The sequence below is a fragment of the Cheilinus undulatus genome, linkage group 5, assembly GCF_018320785.1.
Source record: "Cheilinus undulatus linkage group 5, ASM1832078v1, whole genome shotgun sequence".
NCBI lineage: Eukaryota > Metazoa > Chordata > Actinopteri > Labriformes > Labridae > Cheilinus > Cheilinus undulatus.
The window spans coordinates 41,445,461-41,463,734 of NC_054869.1; the positions used below are offsets into that span (position 1 = coordinate 41,445,461).

Consider the following 18,274-nt stretch of genomic DNA (forward strand, 5'->3'; position numbering starts at 1 on the left):
GTCCATTAAACGCTTATCTTGTTCAGGGATATTTTACATTAAAAATGTACCCGCAAGCATTATTTAGAGAACTCTGCAATTGATGCATAAACATTAATGTAACACCTCCTAAAAACAAAAACATTCCTGATGCACTCTCCTTTCCTATATAACTGTCATGTTTTTGTGCTTCACTCACAGCAGGAGAGTCACTGAGAGCTCTAATTTCACAGGGAAAACACACAGGAAAACAGGTTTGAAATGGGTTTCTTGCTCCATTAAAATGTGCTGTTTAAAAGCCCAGAGAATAGAAAACAAAACATTGCACCTGTTTAGTATTCATGCAAAATGTAGAACTGTCAGTTTGCATTGTTATATTTTCAGGATAAATATTATGTCTGCATTCAGATCTGACAAAAAAAGACGATGCATAGAAAGATGTGATCTGACAAGTTCACAGTATCAGAAGGAATCCTTTAAATTTCAATTAATTTTAGTAGAGACACAAGGATGAGTTTTAAATGGATTATCTTCTAAAAATTTTAGATGAAATACTACAGCCAAGCTCATTAAACTGCCAAAAGATGCCCACTAAATTGCCTAACAAAAGAAAAATAATTTCTTGTTTGCCTGACTAACTGCCAATGATTAAGGCAGATTCAATTTACGAAACAGTGAAAGCAGCAAATCTATGATTACAAGAGTTTAAGCATCAATGCTAAAACATTTTCATACTTTCAACGAATTGATTTATCCTTTCAGCTCTAGAAAAAAATCTGAAAAACAAAAACAAACACTACTGTTAATCTAACTTCCCATTTTTAATAACAAAATTACTCTTCTGAAATTCAAATTAAGAGATTTATTGTTTCATACAAAATGAAAATGAAGTGATCTTACAACCTTTCATGTCCATAATGTTTTTGGTATACCCATGTTTATTTCATTTATGTGCATTGGAAAAACCCAAAAAAGCAGAAGAAAAAAGCCAAGGCTGACATAATTTTACACAAAACCCAAAAATGGGGCAGGCAAAATTATTGGCACCCTTTTAACACTGTGGGTAAATCCTTTAATTTCAAGCATGTGATGCTCAGTTAAACTCACCTGTGGTAAGTAACAGGTGCTGGCAATCTAGAAATCACACCTGAAGCCAGTTAGAGCGTATAAACGTTGACCTAACCTTTTGTGTCAGCTTTGTGTGTGCCTGTGTGTGTCACACCGAGCATGGAGAAGAGAAAGAAGAGCCAAGAATTGTCTGAGGACTTAATAAGCAAAACTGTGGAAAAATATAAACAATCTCAAGGTTACAAGACCATCTCCAGAGATCTTGAGATTCCTTTGTCCACTGTGGGTAATATAATCAAGAAGTTTACAACCAATTGAATTGTGGCTAATCTCCCTGGACATGGACGGAAGAGAAAAATTGACAAAAGAATGCAACGCAGGATAGTTGGAATGGTGGATAAACATCCTCAGTCAACTTCCACACAAATTCAGGCTGTCCTGCAGACTCAGGGTGCAAAAGTGTCAGCTCAGACCATACGTCGTCATCTGAATGAGATGAAGCGCTATGGCAGGAGACCGAGGAGAACCCCACTGCTGACAAAGAGACATAAAAAAGCCAGACTGGAGCTTGTACCTGAGTAAGCCTCAGTCCTTTTGGGAGAACATTTTGTGGACAGATGAGACTAAAGCAGAGCTTTTTGGAAAAGCACATCATTCCACTGTTTACAGAAAATGGAATGAGGCCTACAAAGAAAAGAAAACAGTACCTACAGTCAAACATGGTGGAGGTTCAAAGATGTTTTGGGGTTGTTTTGCTGCCTCTGGCACTAGGTGCCTTGACTGTGTGCAAGGAATCATGAAATTTGGAGACTATCAAAAGATTTTGGGCTGTAATGTAGGGCCTTGTGTCAGAAAGCTGGGTCTGCGTCAGAGGTCATGGGTGTTCCAGCAGGACAATGACCTGAAACATACCTCAAAAAACACCAAGAAATGGTTGGAGACAAAGCTCTGGAGAGTTCTGAAGTGGCCAGCAATGAGTCCGGATCTAAATCCCATTGAACACCTATGGAGAGATCTCAAAACTGCTGTTGCAAGAAGGCACCCTTCAAATCTGAGAGACCTGGAGCAGTTTGCAAAAGAAGAGTGGTCCAAAATTCCAGTTGAGAGGTGTAAGAAGTTTGTTGATGGTTACAGGAAGCGATTGGTTTTAGTTATTTTTCCCACGGGTTTGCAACCAAATATTAAGTTGAGGGTGCCAACAATTTTTGTGGCCCACTTTTTGAGTTTTGTGTACAATTATGTCAATTTTGGCTTTTTCTTCTGTTTTTTTTTGTGTTGTTCCAATGCACATAAAGGAAATAAACACGTGTATACCGAAACATTTGTAATTGCAACAATTTCTGGGAGAAATGGTGTATTTCCAGGGTGCCAGTACTTTCGTCTATGGCTGTAACTTTGACAGCAAACTTTGTTGTAATGTTGTTCACACTTTGATGTCATCTTTCCCTCTGAATTACCCGCTTTCACCCCTCTAAGTTGATGCTGAGGGTGTGAGAAACACTGTTTTGAATAAAATATTTCAATTCTGTGTCCACTACAGTGTCTGAAATGGCCATGACCCTGTAGTGAGAGAGAAAAACTAATTTTGTTAATCATGAAAAGCAATAAATTAAACTTTTTTTTTTTTTTGCTTTTATTAACCTACATATTTTTCATTACAAAGATCGCTCTATTATATAATCCGAATATTAGTTTTACCTACAAAAGAAGGGTCTTCATAAAAAAAATACTGTATTTACAGTAAAAAAAAAGTAATTAGAACTTTACAGAAAATCTGTCACTTTAAGGAAAAAACTAAAAATACCAGTCTTAAAATGAATAATTAAAATATTTTTCTTTCTATCAACTCGGCTGGACAGTGGTTTGTTCATGTTGAGTTGCTGTAGCCAACAGTGTTTGTGACGTCACTGACAGGTGCAGGATGAGAGGGCAGGCCCCCGGACAGAAACGTCACCGCGTACCGAGGTGGTACCTACACCGGCTATAGTCACAGCTAGGCATGTTTTTGGGTTGTATGTCCATCTGGGTCATTCCTGTAAAGGTGATATCTCAAGAACACTTTGAGGGATTTTCTTCAAACTTTAGATAAAAGCCCAGTCTGACTCAAGGATGAACTGCTAAGATTCTGGAAGTCAAAGGTCAGGGTTGTTCTGTATTATGTTCATCCTTTACATATAACATTTCTATTTATTGCACTACCACAGATACCACCCAGGCTTTGCTTCTAGGCCCACCACTGAACTTTCACTGTCCGGGAACTGAAATCCTCCCAAAGGAATGTTACTGCCAGCTTGTAGTTTTGGACTGGCACCTTATCGATCACCTTTTTCAACTGGAAAATTAGCAAACAAAATGTCCGGAAACAAAATCTAGCGCTTTGGCTGAAGACTTTTCACTTCTCAAAAACAGGCACTGGATGTACCACATCATTATTAATGTTAAAGTAAATTTTAAATCATAACAAAAGAGGAGATGGAAACAAACTGCTCTCATGTGCTCTCACCGGCAGAGCAGTTTTTTTTTTCCTGTTGGTCTTAATGGTTAAATGGTTGCTGGTTCTTGAGGTTTTAGTGGCTTTAGTGGGTTTTTAATGGTGTTAATGGTCTGAAATGTGATCCCAGGGAGACAGTCGATCAGGGGGCTCAGACAATGATCTCCCACCGAGCTCAGTAGTGTTTCAAGAGAGAGACACACAGAAGGAGAAATAGTGCGTCAGTGAATGTACAGTAAAAGAGGATGCATGTAATAATGTTGATGGACAGACTGTTGTCCAAACAGATAATGAGAGTTGGGAATCAACCATTACAGGCCATTATTGAGACACCAAACCCAATCTCTGCTTTCTTTGGGTTACACTTCCAGCATCAACCAACTGCAGTTCCAGCAATACAGAGTCTCTCTCAATAAGGCTGTCACAATACCAGGATTTTACACTCCGATACCAAACTAGTAGAAATCCAACAATATCAACACCAGTGTCAATATGATGGCAAGTACAATGGAGGTCCTAGAAAAAAACAATATTAGCTAACTGATGGTCTTTAATTTCTGAAATTGCATGCAAACCTCCTTGCCACTGTCTAAATCCAAATTCAGTGTTTTAGAAATTAAACACTGGGGATGGATTTGTGGAATACAGACGTTGTCCTTTCTCTTTAAGGCAGACTAGTAAAAACATGAACAATGCAGTCCTGGACCAAATGTTAAAAACAGTGCTATTAATTGTTGAAATGATAAGGACAGTGTTATTTTGAAACACAACATCAAAAAGTATCAAAGGCTTTGACAACCAAGACTCCAAATATGTACATTTATACCCTTATTGACTTAATCTAATGTACTTTACTTCTGCATTTTTTTATTAAAAAATAAAACAATATCGACATGTTTTGATATCAAAGCAACTAAATATAGAAGTCCTAGGCAGCTAATGTTGGGTAATTTTTTGTTCTTTATTATCAAAACTGCTTGGTTTCCTTATATAGCCACAGTAACAAATAAAAACAAATCTCTTCTTGTTTTGGCTAACATTATCTGCATCAGGCACATAGTTTGATATCAAAGCAACTTAAAACTGAAGTCCTAGGCACTCAACATTTTTTGATTTTTTGTTGTTTTGATTAAAAAACATGACAAGCAAACTCCTGCATACTGTCTTATTTACATAAACCCAATTGCAGTGTTTTGTTTCTGAAACATTGCCAGTAGATTTTTTGCAGTTCAGATTGTGCTCTAACTCTCAAGGAAGCTATTGCAAAAAATGTGGCATGCTTCATCTCAGCACTTTTCCGTACTTTTGATCATTAGATCATGGAGTATTGGATAAAACATTTTCCTCAACCTGGGGTCTGGACCTCCCTTGGGGCAAAAAATCTCTGGGGGGGATGTGAGGCTTAGTCTGCTCCGAGGTTGTCAATATTAGATTTGTAAATCTTGACTTGAACATCTTTTGAACAGTGTAAACAAACTATTTTGGTAAAAAATCACGTTTCGAGCACTGTCTGAGGGTTTTATCAATGAAATGACTAAAACTGATGATGATTTTTGACAGCAGTGTATCAATTTTTCCTCATTTTTTCGGAGGCTTTTCTTAGATACAACTGGGGGGCTCAGAGAGAAGAAGGCTGTGAACCACTGGTTTAAAACACATCAACAAGTTTTCAAAAATCTGACACCATTTCCCACAATGCAAAGAACTGTCTGTGAACTTTTAAACCCCAAACTAATTTGATTCTCAGGGGAGTTTTGTGTGGGTGGAGCATGCATTATAAACATAAATGACTGCTGCCATTCTTGTTTGATCATGGGAAGGCTGATAATGTGATCCCGACTGAAAGCTGATCAACTGTGCCGCTCTACTAGGGACCCAATGCCGAGTAATTTCTTGTTCTTAACTAACAAACTGCAAGCATTTCCAGTGCACTGTCTAAATTCCACAAAGACATTGCTTTAGGTTCAAATATGACTGAAGAGCTGTCGTTTTTTTATATTTTAGTACTTTATAATACTGTCAGTTGTTAAAATAAGAAAAACTGTATCCTTTGTAAAACACAGGGTATGATAAAATATCAAATGATGACAACCTGTCTACAACTATGTACATTTAAACCCTAAATTGACCAAAGTCTCACTTGTACAAAGCTCTTCATTTCCAGCCAACCCCATACTTGTTTTCCTTTTGTCTTTCTTATACTGCCACAATAACACACCCATGCCCGTATCCACCTGTTTACTCACTCTGAGACAACCTACTTACTTGCAGACACCTCCCAACGGCCACAATATTATTGTTGTGATGACCTATTAAATGGTAAGTGGTACCATACCAGGGCCCACACATAAAACCATAAACCCCAGGATGAGAGCAAGCAATCCCAGAGGACGCTCACACACGTACACAGTCTCTTAATGATCAGACACATAAATGATGAATGAATATATCAATATGAGAGTAGAGGAGGGATAGTAAGAGAGAGACTGGGAGACACTGGGAGAGACAGGAGCATTAAGTGGTTAGGAGATTAAAGCCAGTCTTTCATTTGAAGTGCTTTAACAAATCTGTGGTGGAGGGAACACTGACGTATAAAAATAAGAAATGAAATTAAGATAACCTTGGTGGTCAAAGTGCGGTTTGGTCCAGTTTAATAATTTATTTGTGGTGTCTACTGGAGAACAATAATCATCATAGACGTCATGTTTCCGAACAGTGGGTTTTATTAGAGATGATTTGATATACAGTAAAGTCATATGGTTATGCTGGGATCTGATGTTAAAGACTATCAGCTCGTTGTCTGACATCTTAAAACATGGATGACACAATACAATATATTTCTAATGACTTGGATAAAATTCTAAATGCAAGTTTGGAGATAAAACACTATTTTCCTCATTCATCTTTGGACTATTAAAGTATTTTCTGTGTGATTAAGCCCTCTTCAATGCTAATAAAACCACAATGGGTCTATCTGCATTACATTACCTCACATCTTTTATATTCTGTTCAATTAATTTCACATATTTGGCTTAAATATGATATTATATACTGCACAGGATAGTGAAATGCTTATTTGGACCCGTATAGTCAAGACTTACCAAAATTAAATAAGTGAAATACAAGAGTACAAGAGTTTCAGTAAAGCTTTGAGTAATAATATTAAAAAAATTAAAAAGAAAAGAAGGAGTACAAATAGGATGTATTTTGTATCATAGAGAGGTTTAAAGTAAATAATCTGTTCCTTACTGAATAATTGATAACTGTATTAGCAATTCACTGCCAACTTGAAAGATTATTAAAAGTCAGAAAACTGTGACAAAGTTTATCTTAATTTTTTAAAGTCTAATATTACATCTTCAAGTGTAATCTTATCCAAACAGCCTTTTCAGTTTCTAAGGAAGCTAATCTTTTAAACGATTATACAAAATAGTTTGTGATGGATGATGATTTATCGACAAATTAAATTAATATTATTATACAAGTTTTGATAGTGTTACATTAAGTAGAGCCACTGATACTTGTGTTGATATGTTTAGCTCAACTGTCATAAGTTTAAAGCCTTGTCAACATATATAGGTGGGTATTTTGAAAATGGAGGTTTTTCTGTGCATTCTGGCCAATTGTACTCATGCAACCGTTCACTAAAATGTACTTTTAAAAAACTCACTTCAAGGGTGTGATTTTTAGAGACTTCATTAAGAGCATTTCATGTGGTGAAACGTCACAGTGTGGGCCGTGTTCTCATGTGATTAATGTCACACGTGTGCATTGTTTTCGCTTTTGTTTACATGGTAATGGTGGACAGCAACGTTGCTAAGTGGACTCATGAACACATAGTAGCTCTCCCATCTATGTTGATGAACAGAGATACCTGATTGGACTACGGAGGTCACTGTGGCTTTAGATGACACCAGGAAGAAATAAACAACAGTAGACATGGCCCAGGTCCATTTGGTTGGACAACATGGTCACTGCTGGGGAATGGCAAGAATTTTTTTGTATATAAAGGACATTGTTGTGTAGTGAACCAGCCGGTTCTCAAAACAGTATAACATCAATCATGTAACACTTACTCAACAATTTTGATTTGATAAAGGTTTGTCTCAGTCAAAATCTCTCAAACTTAAATTTAAAAACATACTTTTTAAGACATTTTATCCCCTTGTATTTAAAATACAACCAAGACTCACTCATGACCTAAGACTACTGGACCTTGAGCTAAGACAGAGTTGTAGAATGACTCTTTTGTGACGTCACATGACGTGATGTTAAAAAAAGGAGTTTTTAAGAGCTTCACTGAAAAATTACCTAAATTTATTCCCCTTTCTGTTGTAAAATGTTTAAAATCAAGGATTAACAAATCCTGGAACCACTGTCAAAGTAAAGTGTAAATGTGAAAAACAATTTACAGCAAGTTTCTCCTTCAGCTCACTAGCAAGAAAAAAATTGACTTTTGAGACATTTTATGACCTTGGATTTTAACAATCTAATTTCATAGTTTTAAAGGATCCACAGGGAACCCTGTGAACGTTTTCAATGCAGCCATCTTTTGAACTCACTGGCACTTAAGCGAACAAAGAGGAGCTTTGACACTGACCACTTTAAATTTTTTCTCCTTTCTATTGTGCGATAATTCATTCCCGCTACAAGCGACTGAGCAGAGAGATAATGTACTGCTTTGCATGTTCCACGTGTATTTAATCTGCTCGGTACCATGGACGGCTCACTGTGGCCCTGAAGAACCCCTCTGTGTAGGTGCTGTTTAACGCTCTCTCAGGGACTAAATGACACTGCTGACAATTATTCAAACCCATTCCCCTCTAGATCCAGTTTTCATTATATTCATCACATGGAGACAGAATTTCAATGACGTGCACAGCAGCCCTGTACAAACGCGGGCCTTCATTTGTTTCTTGAGTGGTGCTTAAGAGGAGATGTGGAGTGACAGCCATATTGTTGACTATTACTGTGAATGGGGAATGTGTTTGTTAGTGAGGAGGGTGTTTTGCTCAAATAAAAAAGAAGTTACATATTTTCTGTTTTCCAGATAGGAGTCGTGGAAACAGAGCACTCTTTTATAATCTCAGATGTCTGTAAAAAGGTTACATTAGAGTTATGTTACAGTCCTACAGTCCTGAGAGAAATATATAGTTAGTTTTGGACATCTGAGATGTAATCTGTCTTCTTATCTTCTATGAGACTGTTTAAGGTTTGTTTTGATGCCGTGAGACGTTAAAAAAAACACACTTGACCTTAGGTCTGGGCAATTTGGACCAAAAAGTGTGTCTTGATATTTTTTTAACAGCATGGGAATACACAAAATACTTTCCATATGTTTTTCTGTAAAAGAAATAACTAAAACAAAATTGGTCCAATGTGAAATCCACATGGGCCAAAGGTCACACAGGCACTTTTATCAAAGGCCAGCTGCAATATAAGGCTGTTGGAACAAACTCTGGGGTTCAAATATAATTTGAAAATTTTAAAACTCATTATATTCGAAAGCTGAAGTTACTTTTCGAGTTTGTTTTTAAAATATCTTTGTTGTTTATAATCGTTCTCGAGTCTCCACCCTCTCTCCTTGGCCTCCACTTCCCCCATATGTTGGTGTAGGAACCAAATGTTTTGTCACATTACACATGACATGATAAACAACAAAGTTTTCACACCAAAACACAGAGGAGCCACAATGGCCGCCATTGGGGATGTTTGGGGATGTTCATCACCAAGGTGGTGCACACGCTGGTGGAGATTTGGCAAATGATGCTTCGCTACATCAAGAGATGCTGATGCACGAGAGTAAAACCGCGATGCCACTGACAGTGACCCGCTGTTGTGGTGGAAAACGTCCCGGTCGAAGTATCCTCTGCTGTCCCAGCTGGCACCCTGTTACTTGTGCATCCCAGGCACCTCTGTCAGGGTGGAGAGGGTTTTCGCCATGGCTGGGACTACAGTGAAGATAACGTGGATCGCCTCTTGTTTTTAGGTAAAAACATGTAGGGACAAGATAGTAACAACATTTTTTTGAATGTTTTGTTCATTATAAACACGATGTCATCACCGCCATAAGCGACACAATTTAATTTATTTTTATAAAATTAGTGGGACCTAATCACTAGACTCTACAGTTTTTAATTTTAAACCAGCGAGGTCATACAATGTTTGGGTTAAAGACTCCAAACTGCCAATATAATGTACCACAACAAAAGATGGAGCAGCTTATCTGAATAGTGAGTGTATCTCTCATGACTGAGGTCAGCTGTCATTCACAGCTGCAGGGTCAAGAGAAGACACCTGGGGGAGACACGGTGACAGGCTGAAAATAAAGTGGCCAAAAAGTAGACCAAAACTATGTGAAGTCATAATGCAAGCTTTAAGACAACAGGTATAGATGCAGCATTTTATCAGTATGAAATCCCTTTCTGAAATCCATGAACTAGTGGACTAACTGCACCCACTTGCCCTGCAGAACTCACACTGCAGGTGTTAGTTCTGAGAGAGAGAGAGAAACCCTGTTGATTTTCTTCTTAAACACATTAAATATGGAGCAATAGAATCATGAATGAACATTTTTAAAACATAGTGTTGACATAAACAAGAAAGAGAGCAGGGTGGGACATGCTGTCATTTGTTTTAGGGGCTGTGTCCATCTACAGCGTTTCTTGTGTTTGCAGTACCCACAGCCTCAGTTTCAGCGAGCTTCTCATCAGCCCTTATTGCTGCTAGGAAATGAAAGTTGACTCCTTAATTCCTTGGTATTATCTGTGTGATTATTTTAAACATGCTTTGACAAATGTCTGTTCAGCTTGACTGTCCATTAAGGAAAAGTTTCTCCTAACCAGCAAGACTGTGCTGTTGCTAACTGCTGAGCCTCTGGATTTATAATGGGTCAATTTTTTTGGAAGGTGGCTGGAGATAACTTTGGCTATGAATCAGCGCTATGCAAATAAACATAAAACAGAATTTGTGATTTTTGGTTCAAAATCTTAGAGACACAAAATCACTGCTCATTTCAGGTCCATCTCCTTAACTTGCATCAGAGAAGCAGAGAATCTTAATGTTATCATGGACAGTGATTGAAATTTCAAAAGTCATATTTATCAAACCACAAAATCTGCATTTTACAATTTGAAAAACATTTCAAAAATGAGAAACCTTTTGTCAACATCCAATGCAGAGGAGCTAATGCATGCGTTTATAACTAGCAGACTAGATTACTGTAATGGTTTATTCCCTGGCCTTCCAAAGTCGTCCGTTCAGCCGTTATAGCTAATTCAAAATGCTGCTGCAAGAGTTCTAACTAGAACAAAAAAGTTTGAGCAAATCACACCAGTCCTCAAATCCCTCCACTGACTCCCAGTTCAAACAAGGGTTGATTTTAAGATTCTGTCATTGTGTACAAAGTACTGAACAGTCTTGGCTCTCAGTACAGTAAAGACATGCCTATTAGCTATATACCAGCTACAACTCTCAGGTCTACAGGCGGGGGCTTTTCGACCATTTCAATTCCTAAACAAGGGAGGCCGCTTTCATTTTCAGTGCTCTGAGAAAATGGAACGCCCTGCCAAAGACCTGAGAGAGGCTCCAAGAATAAATACTTTTAAAAGCAGAATAAAAATGTTACTTTTTGCATCAGCTCATGCTTAGATCTCACTGCATGCTTACAGAGTGTGGGTGTGTTTGCAAGCTTTAATCTGTGTGGCTAATGAGCGCTGTGTATGTTGTGTGTAATTTGTTATTTTGCTTTCACTTCTACTCCGAACGTGTATATCCTGCTTTTAATTTGCAGTACAATGATGATGTTGAAATCAGTCTGCTGTGATTGTGAAGCACATTGTGTTGCCTTAGTGCTGTTAGCATTAACGTGTTAATCTAAGAAAATGTTTGCGTTTTAAATGTATAATTCATGATGATTAATCACAGCTTATTTATGTGATTAACTTGATTCTTTTTTTGATCAATTACCAGCAATAGTTGCCTTCTGTATGAAATGTGCTATAGAAATAAAGTTTGACTTGACTTGATTGCTTGATATTTTCTTTTATTCCCAGAAATACCATCAAGAAAACACGAAAGCAATGTACTGTAAAGGAATCATGTGGTGGCATCTGCAGCAGGTGTGGACCTGGGAGTTGCATCCTCAAAAAGATGAGGTAGGGGTGCTGGTTTAAGTGTGTCAGAAGAGCAGACACCCATAGTCAAGCAACATACTGGTCACAGGATCAAATCTTGATCCTGGCTCATGTTTGCTGCACGTCTACCCCATTCTACTTCTCTATATTTCATATCTCTCTTAAGCTGTCCTATGAAAGTAAAGCCCTCCATAAGGTGAGTCTCTGTTTACATAAAAAAAAAACAATAAATTGGAGTTTATTAACATGTCGCTTCTGTTCGCAGTATGTTGTTATTATTTCCTGTTTTTAAAGGCTGCTGAAGGTGAATGGGGCTCTGTGTTTATTTGCATACAAAGAAGGAAAGTGTTTAGATGTTCCCTGAGACATGATCAGGCTCAGACCAGGTGGATAGCAGTTCTTAGAGCTGCTTCTATGACTATATTCACTTGGATTTACACTGAGAGTAAGGTCTTCATGATTTTCTCTTCACTAGCGATCACGTTCATATTATAAAGATCTGATGGGCAACTAATGCAAGGACACAATATGGCCAGAGGACCGTTGAAGCCCTGTGACATTGAACTACCCTGTGGACTAAAACATGGCAGCTTCCTGGTGAAATTATCATTTCAAATTTTCTCAAAATGCAGATAAGTAGTGAGTTTTTTGTTCAATATACATATAAGGGATACAAATATCTATCAATTAAGATGAACTTATTTGATCATGTAGGGTTCCTTATAAAAACAAATAAAAGAAAAAGGTAAGCTAGACTGTTTTCTTCTCCACCACTGTTGCTGAAAAAAGTGACATCATAAGTCTCACCTGCTCCTGATTGTGATTGCTGGGAGAGAAGTGACAGTGACGAGTGTGGCGTGTCCAAAATGCTGTTGGACTTTTATTTTACATCTGAGAGCGCTGTGAGTGCAGCAACAAAAAACAGCTGATGTAGAGTTTTTCTGCACTCAAAACACTGAGTGCTGAAAGTGCTGAACAACAGTGGTTTGTATTCAAAATGATCTCTCCGAATGCAAAAAATAGCAGTTGTGAACATCAGCTTTAGAGAGTAGAGGTTTGTGCTTGTTTGTGGTAATATGACAAACTCAAAAACCCAGCCACAGGTATACCTGCACTGTGGGACGTACTGATAATGACACTTCAGCTTAAAATACAGTAAAAACCTGATTTTATTCAAGCTGTTGAAAAATGGCCTACATTGTTTTATTCAAATAAAATTGTTCTCTTTATAAAAACAGAACTTGCTCTTCAGAAAAACATCAGTCTTCAAAAGTGGGGTTGTGTTATAATCTGGGTCATTCTATATTCAGGTCAGTACGGTAATAGTATCACAGCCTCTGTCTGAGCCTGTGTGCTCCACTTTACCTACCTGACCACTTTAGACTGTGTTCCGATGATATCACTCTCTAAATCCAGCAGATGTTGGTGGTTGCGAAGCCCCGTCAGCCTCTTCAGCCTCAGCAGAGCAACGCAGAATTGGGCTCCCATCTCCTCCAGCTCTCTGGTACCAATCTGGAGACCCTGCATGGAGCATGATCATAAACATCAGAGAGCGTTTAACACACACAAAAAAAATCATTACAGCCTCATAACATGAGGAGTTAAGTATTAAACAGAGAGAATGGTTTCAAAGGTCAAACAGAAGTCTACTCTAAAATAGCTGCTGTATTTATTAAGGTGTTCTGGAGTCGTCATCCATCTCCAAACCCTTAAATTCTCATGCTGGAAAGTTTTAAATGAGGAAACTTTTCATGTAGAAACCTGTTAATACATTTCATTTGCAGGAGGAACATATTCAACCACATATGCACTCACACCTGCTACTCGAACAGTCCTCACAGCGCACTGTAATCATACAAGTAAATGAATACTCACTCAGGGACACGCACATGCACTGCTCACCCTCATCTCAACCCAAACACTTTAATGTTTCCCTCTCTCCAAAGTGAAGCTAGGAACATCTAAAACTTGGCCTGGCCACAGAGATACGCAGACCAAATTCAAAAGACATTAGTTCCTGCACATCTGGACAAATACTTCCACGCAAACTAGCAGGGGGGCTAATCAGTGCCAAAATGGCATCTCGAGACTGCCTGTGAAATGTAAGATGTTGATATTGGCAGAATTCAGCAGGAAGGAAATCAACTGGGATGGCGAGTGAAGGAGAGGAGAGAGGGGAAGAGGGTCGGAGGAAGGAGGAGAAAAGACAGCAGAAAAGCAAAGGAGCATGTGGAAGACAGGCCTGCAGCACCACCTTGTGTTGATTCTGAGACTTAAAGGGGTAAGCTTAAGTAGTGCTGTGTAGCAAAACTCAACATTCACTGTTTTTTTTATAGGTATTATTTGGTCAGTAATTGACAATGTAATAATTAGCCAACCAAACAGGCTAAAATCTTTACTTTTTGGGACAGAACAACCTTTGTTGATTCTCCTGACTCAGTCCTGTTTCTAAGTTTTACCCCTGCCTTTTGATTCTAAAGTCCCCCTTTACCCCTTGAAAGAGAGTAAGAATGAGTAGTGGTGAAATCCTTTCCTATGAAATGGGATGACTGTTAGTTCCTGACTAGTCATCAGTCATCACCAACAACAGCTATGTAAATAGATGCGACAGCAATAATGGACACAGCATTAAATTATCACATTAGATGTCATTATTTTGAAATCTTTGCAATGAGTCATAAGGCATTCTGGGAGATTTCCCATAACACTTAGTTTGGAGTGTGCCTTCGGAAAATCTCATTTTGATAGGCCATGTAGTCCTTGTACTTAACATTACTCCTCCACTGCAACAAAAACTGGGATAACCTTCCCCTATATGTAAATGGGCAAAATATATGGGTAGGGCTAAGTGGTAAGGGTCTACTGGGACTGAACCATTCAACAAGAACAAACAGGACTGAGAAACTCCTAGCAAAACATAAACTGGAACTGGAACCAGCAAAGCCCTGTGCTTTTTTCTTTTTAATTTTTACCCCACATGTTTAAACTAAAATTGTGCACTTTTTATCTGAGGTCCAATTTCAAATTACTCGTTCAAGAGTAATTTTTATGCTTTTATGCCTGTATTTGGATGGAGTGGGAATTCAGTGAACTTAATACATTTTTAAGTGTGCTGGGTATAAACTGATATGAGCTTTTTATGGGTTTCTATCATAGGTTTCTTCCACAACCTCAAACAGGCTTTAATATTTTCTGTATGTAGTGTACCTTGTATCTATATTCCTGTGTGACATAAATAAATAAATAAATAAATAATCTCACCTCCCTCCTACTTACAGGGGGACACAATTTAACATCTGCCCTTGAAGACTAATGAATCAGGGCTGCACAATAAAAGACAATTTTATTCTTATTACAATTTGTGCATTCATAATAAGCTCAAAGCTCAGTTTGTTTGTTTTTTTGCAGTAAATAGGATGTATCATTTCAGGGAAACAAAATATATTTTTTCACTTGGCACATTTACATTTTCCTGTTAAATGAAGGCCTGCATTACAGCCATGCTTTAACACCTGCTTAATACAGCCAGCTAACCTCAGACTGATTGATGGAAATGAAGTGATTAAAAAAACTATGTGTTTTGTATCTATTTTGGATTTGAAACAGCTATAGCTAAAGCTATTACAGATGTCTTCACATCAGTACTAATACTGCACTTCTTATCTGTGTCACAGTACTGATGAACATACAGTTTTCTGTCATATTGTGCAGGCCTAAGATCAAAGTAAACTGAGCTAAAATTCTAATTGTATAATTGCATTGTATTTCATATAATTGTCCTTATTTAAGCCCTACACAAATCACTGCATTCATGTGGAATATTTTTATAGTGCAGCATATATATGTGAGTTAAAAACATGCCAGGTTTTCCAGTATCATTGAGTACTATAATGAATTATCAGCATCATATTGCCAATTCCTTGCTATATCAGTATTTAACAATTAAAGATTAAAACACTTAACAGTCATGGAGAAAATCAAATAAATGTGAAGGCACCTCATTGAGTAGCAAACTGCTTAAAGATAAAAACAGCATGTACAAACAGTAATGATTAAGGGAATAAAACTTATATAAACAATCATATCTTGTCACACATATTGGCTTTATAAGAAACAAAACTGTGAATCTTATAGACATCAAGTATGTTCCAGTGTTCCTGATTTAAGGCACTAAACATAAACTACAGCAACTTCAGCAAAAGTTCCCTGAATTGGTTTAAAAAAGAGGCAGCAGAAACATACATTTTACAATAGAAGACAATTATTTAACCGCAGGTTTAGTGAATTGTCCTTAGTGACGCTGGGTAGACCTCAATAAACAAAATAAATCACGCCTACCTTGTATTTCCCCTGGTCACAACCACACAGCGTGCTCTCCATGGTGTAGCTGCGCTGCACTCCTATCTCTCTCCATACAACAACGCGGGCGGTCGACTCTTTGGAGCGCTCCACAACAAAACTGCAGCTGGCCATGCTGAAGGCCGGGGCGATCTGGGACAGGATTTTAGGCAGTGCCTGAAAAGTACATGAAATGTTTCATTTACTTGACTGTTTGTGTGTAGGTCTGGTGCATTAAAACACCGAGGGAGGATATGATACAGTCCATTTCTTAGTGAGGACAAATAGCTGTGAACAACAAAGAGGTTTAGAGTAGCAGTATTGACTCCTGCAATCCAAAATGTTTGCTGTGGGCATGTAGCCTGAAGCCAGACTCCACTAGGAAACGACTGTATTGAACGGACTTCTTTATTGGCATTCTGCTCAGGGAAAATGATTTTGCATTCCCAAATGCGGAGAGAAACAGCAAACTGATACTGACCAGAGCAGGAGAGGAGTAAGTCCTTCATTACCGAGAGGAATCAGTAAAAATTGGCACATTGGTTAGTTAACAAGCTGGTGATGAAACACGTTAATGATGTAACAATGGAGAAATATTAGGCACCATTAAACCTTTGGATAAGAGACTTTAAATGAAAACACATAATGAAGAAAACCAAAGCAAACACATAAATGGACAAGCGTTAAATTCAAGAGGTTCTTAAAATGTGTGAGGATGCTTACAAATACACTGTAGACAAATTAAAATGATATTTGCTGCAGTAAGTGCCAGATTTTCTAGCTAAAGTGATATAGTCGGTGTTAAATAAGTGAGTATAATTAGTTAGAGAAATGATAATTCAATCATCCATGGATACAGCAGTGGTTCTCAACTGATGGGCTGGGACCCATAAAGTTACGTTTGACAACAGAAAGGAAATAAAAAGGGCTTTATAAGCATCATAGAAGATTTTCTCTATGATTTTTTAAAAACAAAATTCAGGTGATTTTCCCCAGTGTATACTACATGTCTCATTTTCTTCAGTCTCTTTGCTCTGTCCCAGCCCAACTTCCTGGGGTCAAAACAGTACTATGTTTTATTAAATAAATCTGACCGACTGACCAATATAGTTTCTTGAATGTTATTATAAAATAACTGATCTAAATAATTGTCCAAAAAATAAGAAGAAAGACAATCAAGCTGCAACAAAAACTGTCAAGACTGCAATCTCTACGGCAGATGTGGTCTGATATGGCATGTAGCTAGATGTGCAGGAGGAGGAAAGAGCGAGGTAAAAAGCAGAAGAAGCAGGTTTGAGACAGGGAAGCAGAGGTACGCAGTGAGCATGAGGACCGTGAAGCAGTGAGTGAGTGAGTAAGCTCTGTAGGGTATCATAATATTAGCTAATGAACATTATTAGATTACAAGTCTCTTTTTAAACTTTAAAGCCTATTTGAAAAAATAAAAGAATTATGACCTAGATTTTTCACTGCAATAACTTACTTTCTATGCACTTCTACTTGAGTATAGATATTGTGTTTTCCATACTCCCCTCTCACCACAAGATAGTCACTCCAAGCAGAGTGAATACACAGCATCAGATGGATCTATGGCACTTATGGTGCTTTGCAGTAGTTTGAGGGAAACATGTAGATCTATGTATTAAAGAGGAGAGTGCAATGCTGTTGTATTGACTGGTTGTGGCTGGTTCAAGTCAATTTCTCCTCCTTCAGTCCAGTGGACAAGTGTGAATTATAAGAGAAAACATCTCTGTAGACAGAGGAGATACACCAGATCAAAATGCATACTGAATTTGAGGATGGTGTACTGGAGTGAAAAAGTGGCTGTGACGTGAGAGAGGCATAAACTAGGAAGACATTGCATGAGTCAGGACACTCAGGACATAGTCAGAACCACTGAACACCTAAATGAGTAAAACTGCAAACAACTGTGCTATTTCCAGGGCTGGACTCCCAGTAGAAGCACACAAATATAACGATTATGCAAAAAACATACATGAAAGTCAAATGATATGTACTGTATGTGGAAGTGTGCTTTGATTACAATCAGTATACCTTTCTGACCGGAGCTAAGCATTACTTCAGGCAGGACATTGAAGCCATGCCCTGCAGCAGTCAGCTAACTGCCAGCTGATTGAATTATTGTCTCCCACCACAAAAACAATCACAGCTCATTCTCTAAACAAGGGCGTCCACTAAAGATGACTTTCTTCTCTCTGATCCTTGCAGCACTAACACTAATCACACTGCACTACTGCTGGCA

The 18,274-nt window shown here is 38.0% G+C and overlaps 1 protein-coding gene across 3 annotated transcripts in view; it reads right to left on the reverse strand.

The window, feature by feature from the left end:
• Window positions 1–18,274, reverse strand: part of agtpbp1 (ATP/GTP binding carboxypeptidase 1) — a 64,811-nt gene that overhangs the window by 5,243 nt on the left and 41,294 nt on the right. For 2 of the 3 annotated variants that reach the window (XM_041787201.1, XM_041787200.1), the window contains exons 24-25: window positions 16,012–16,188; window positions 13,043–13,194 (exon numbers count right to left, since the gene is read on the reverse strand). In XM_041787201.1, the coding sequence (XP_041643135.1) occupies window positions 13,043–13,194; window positions 16,012–16,188 (329 nt within the window). Of the gene's footprint in view, window positions 1–13,042; window positions 13,195–16,011; window positions 16,189–18,274 lie in introns of those variants that run through there. The other variant, XR_005991888.1, reaches the window with a different exon arrangement.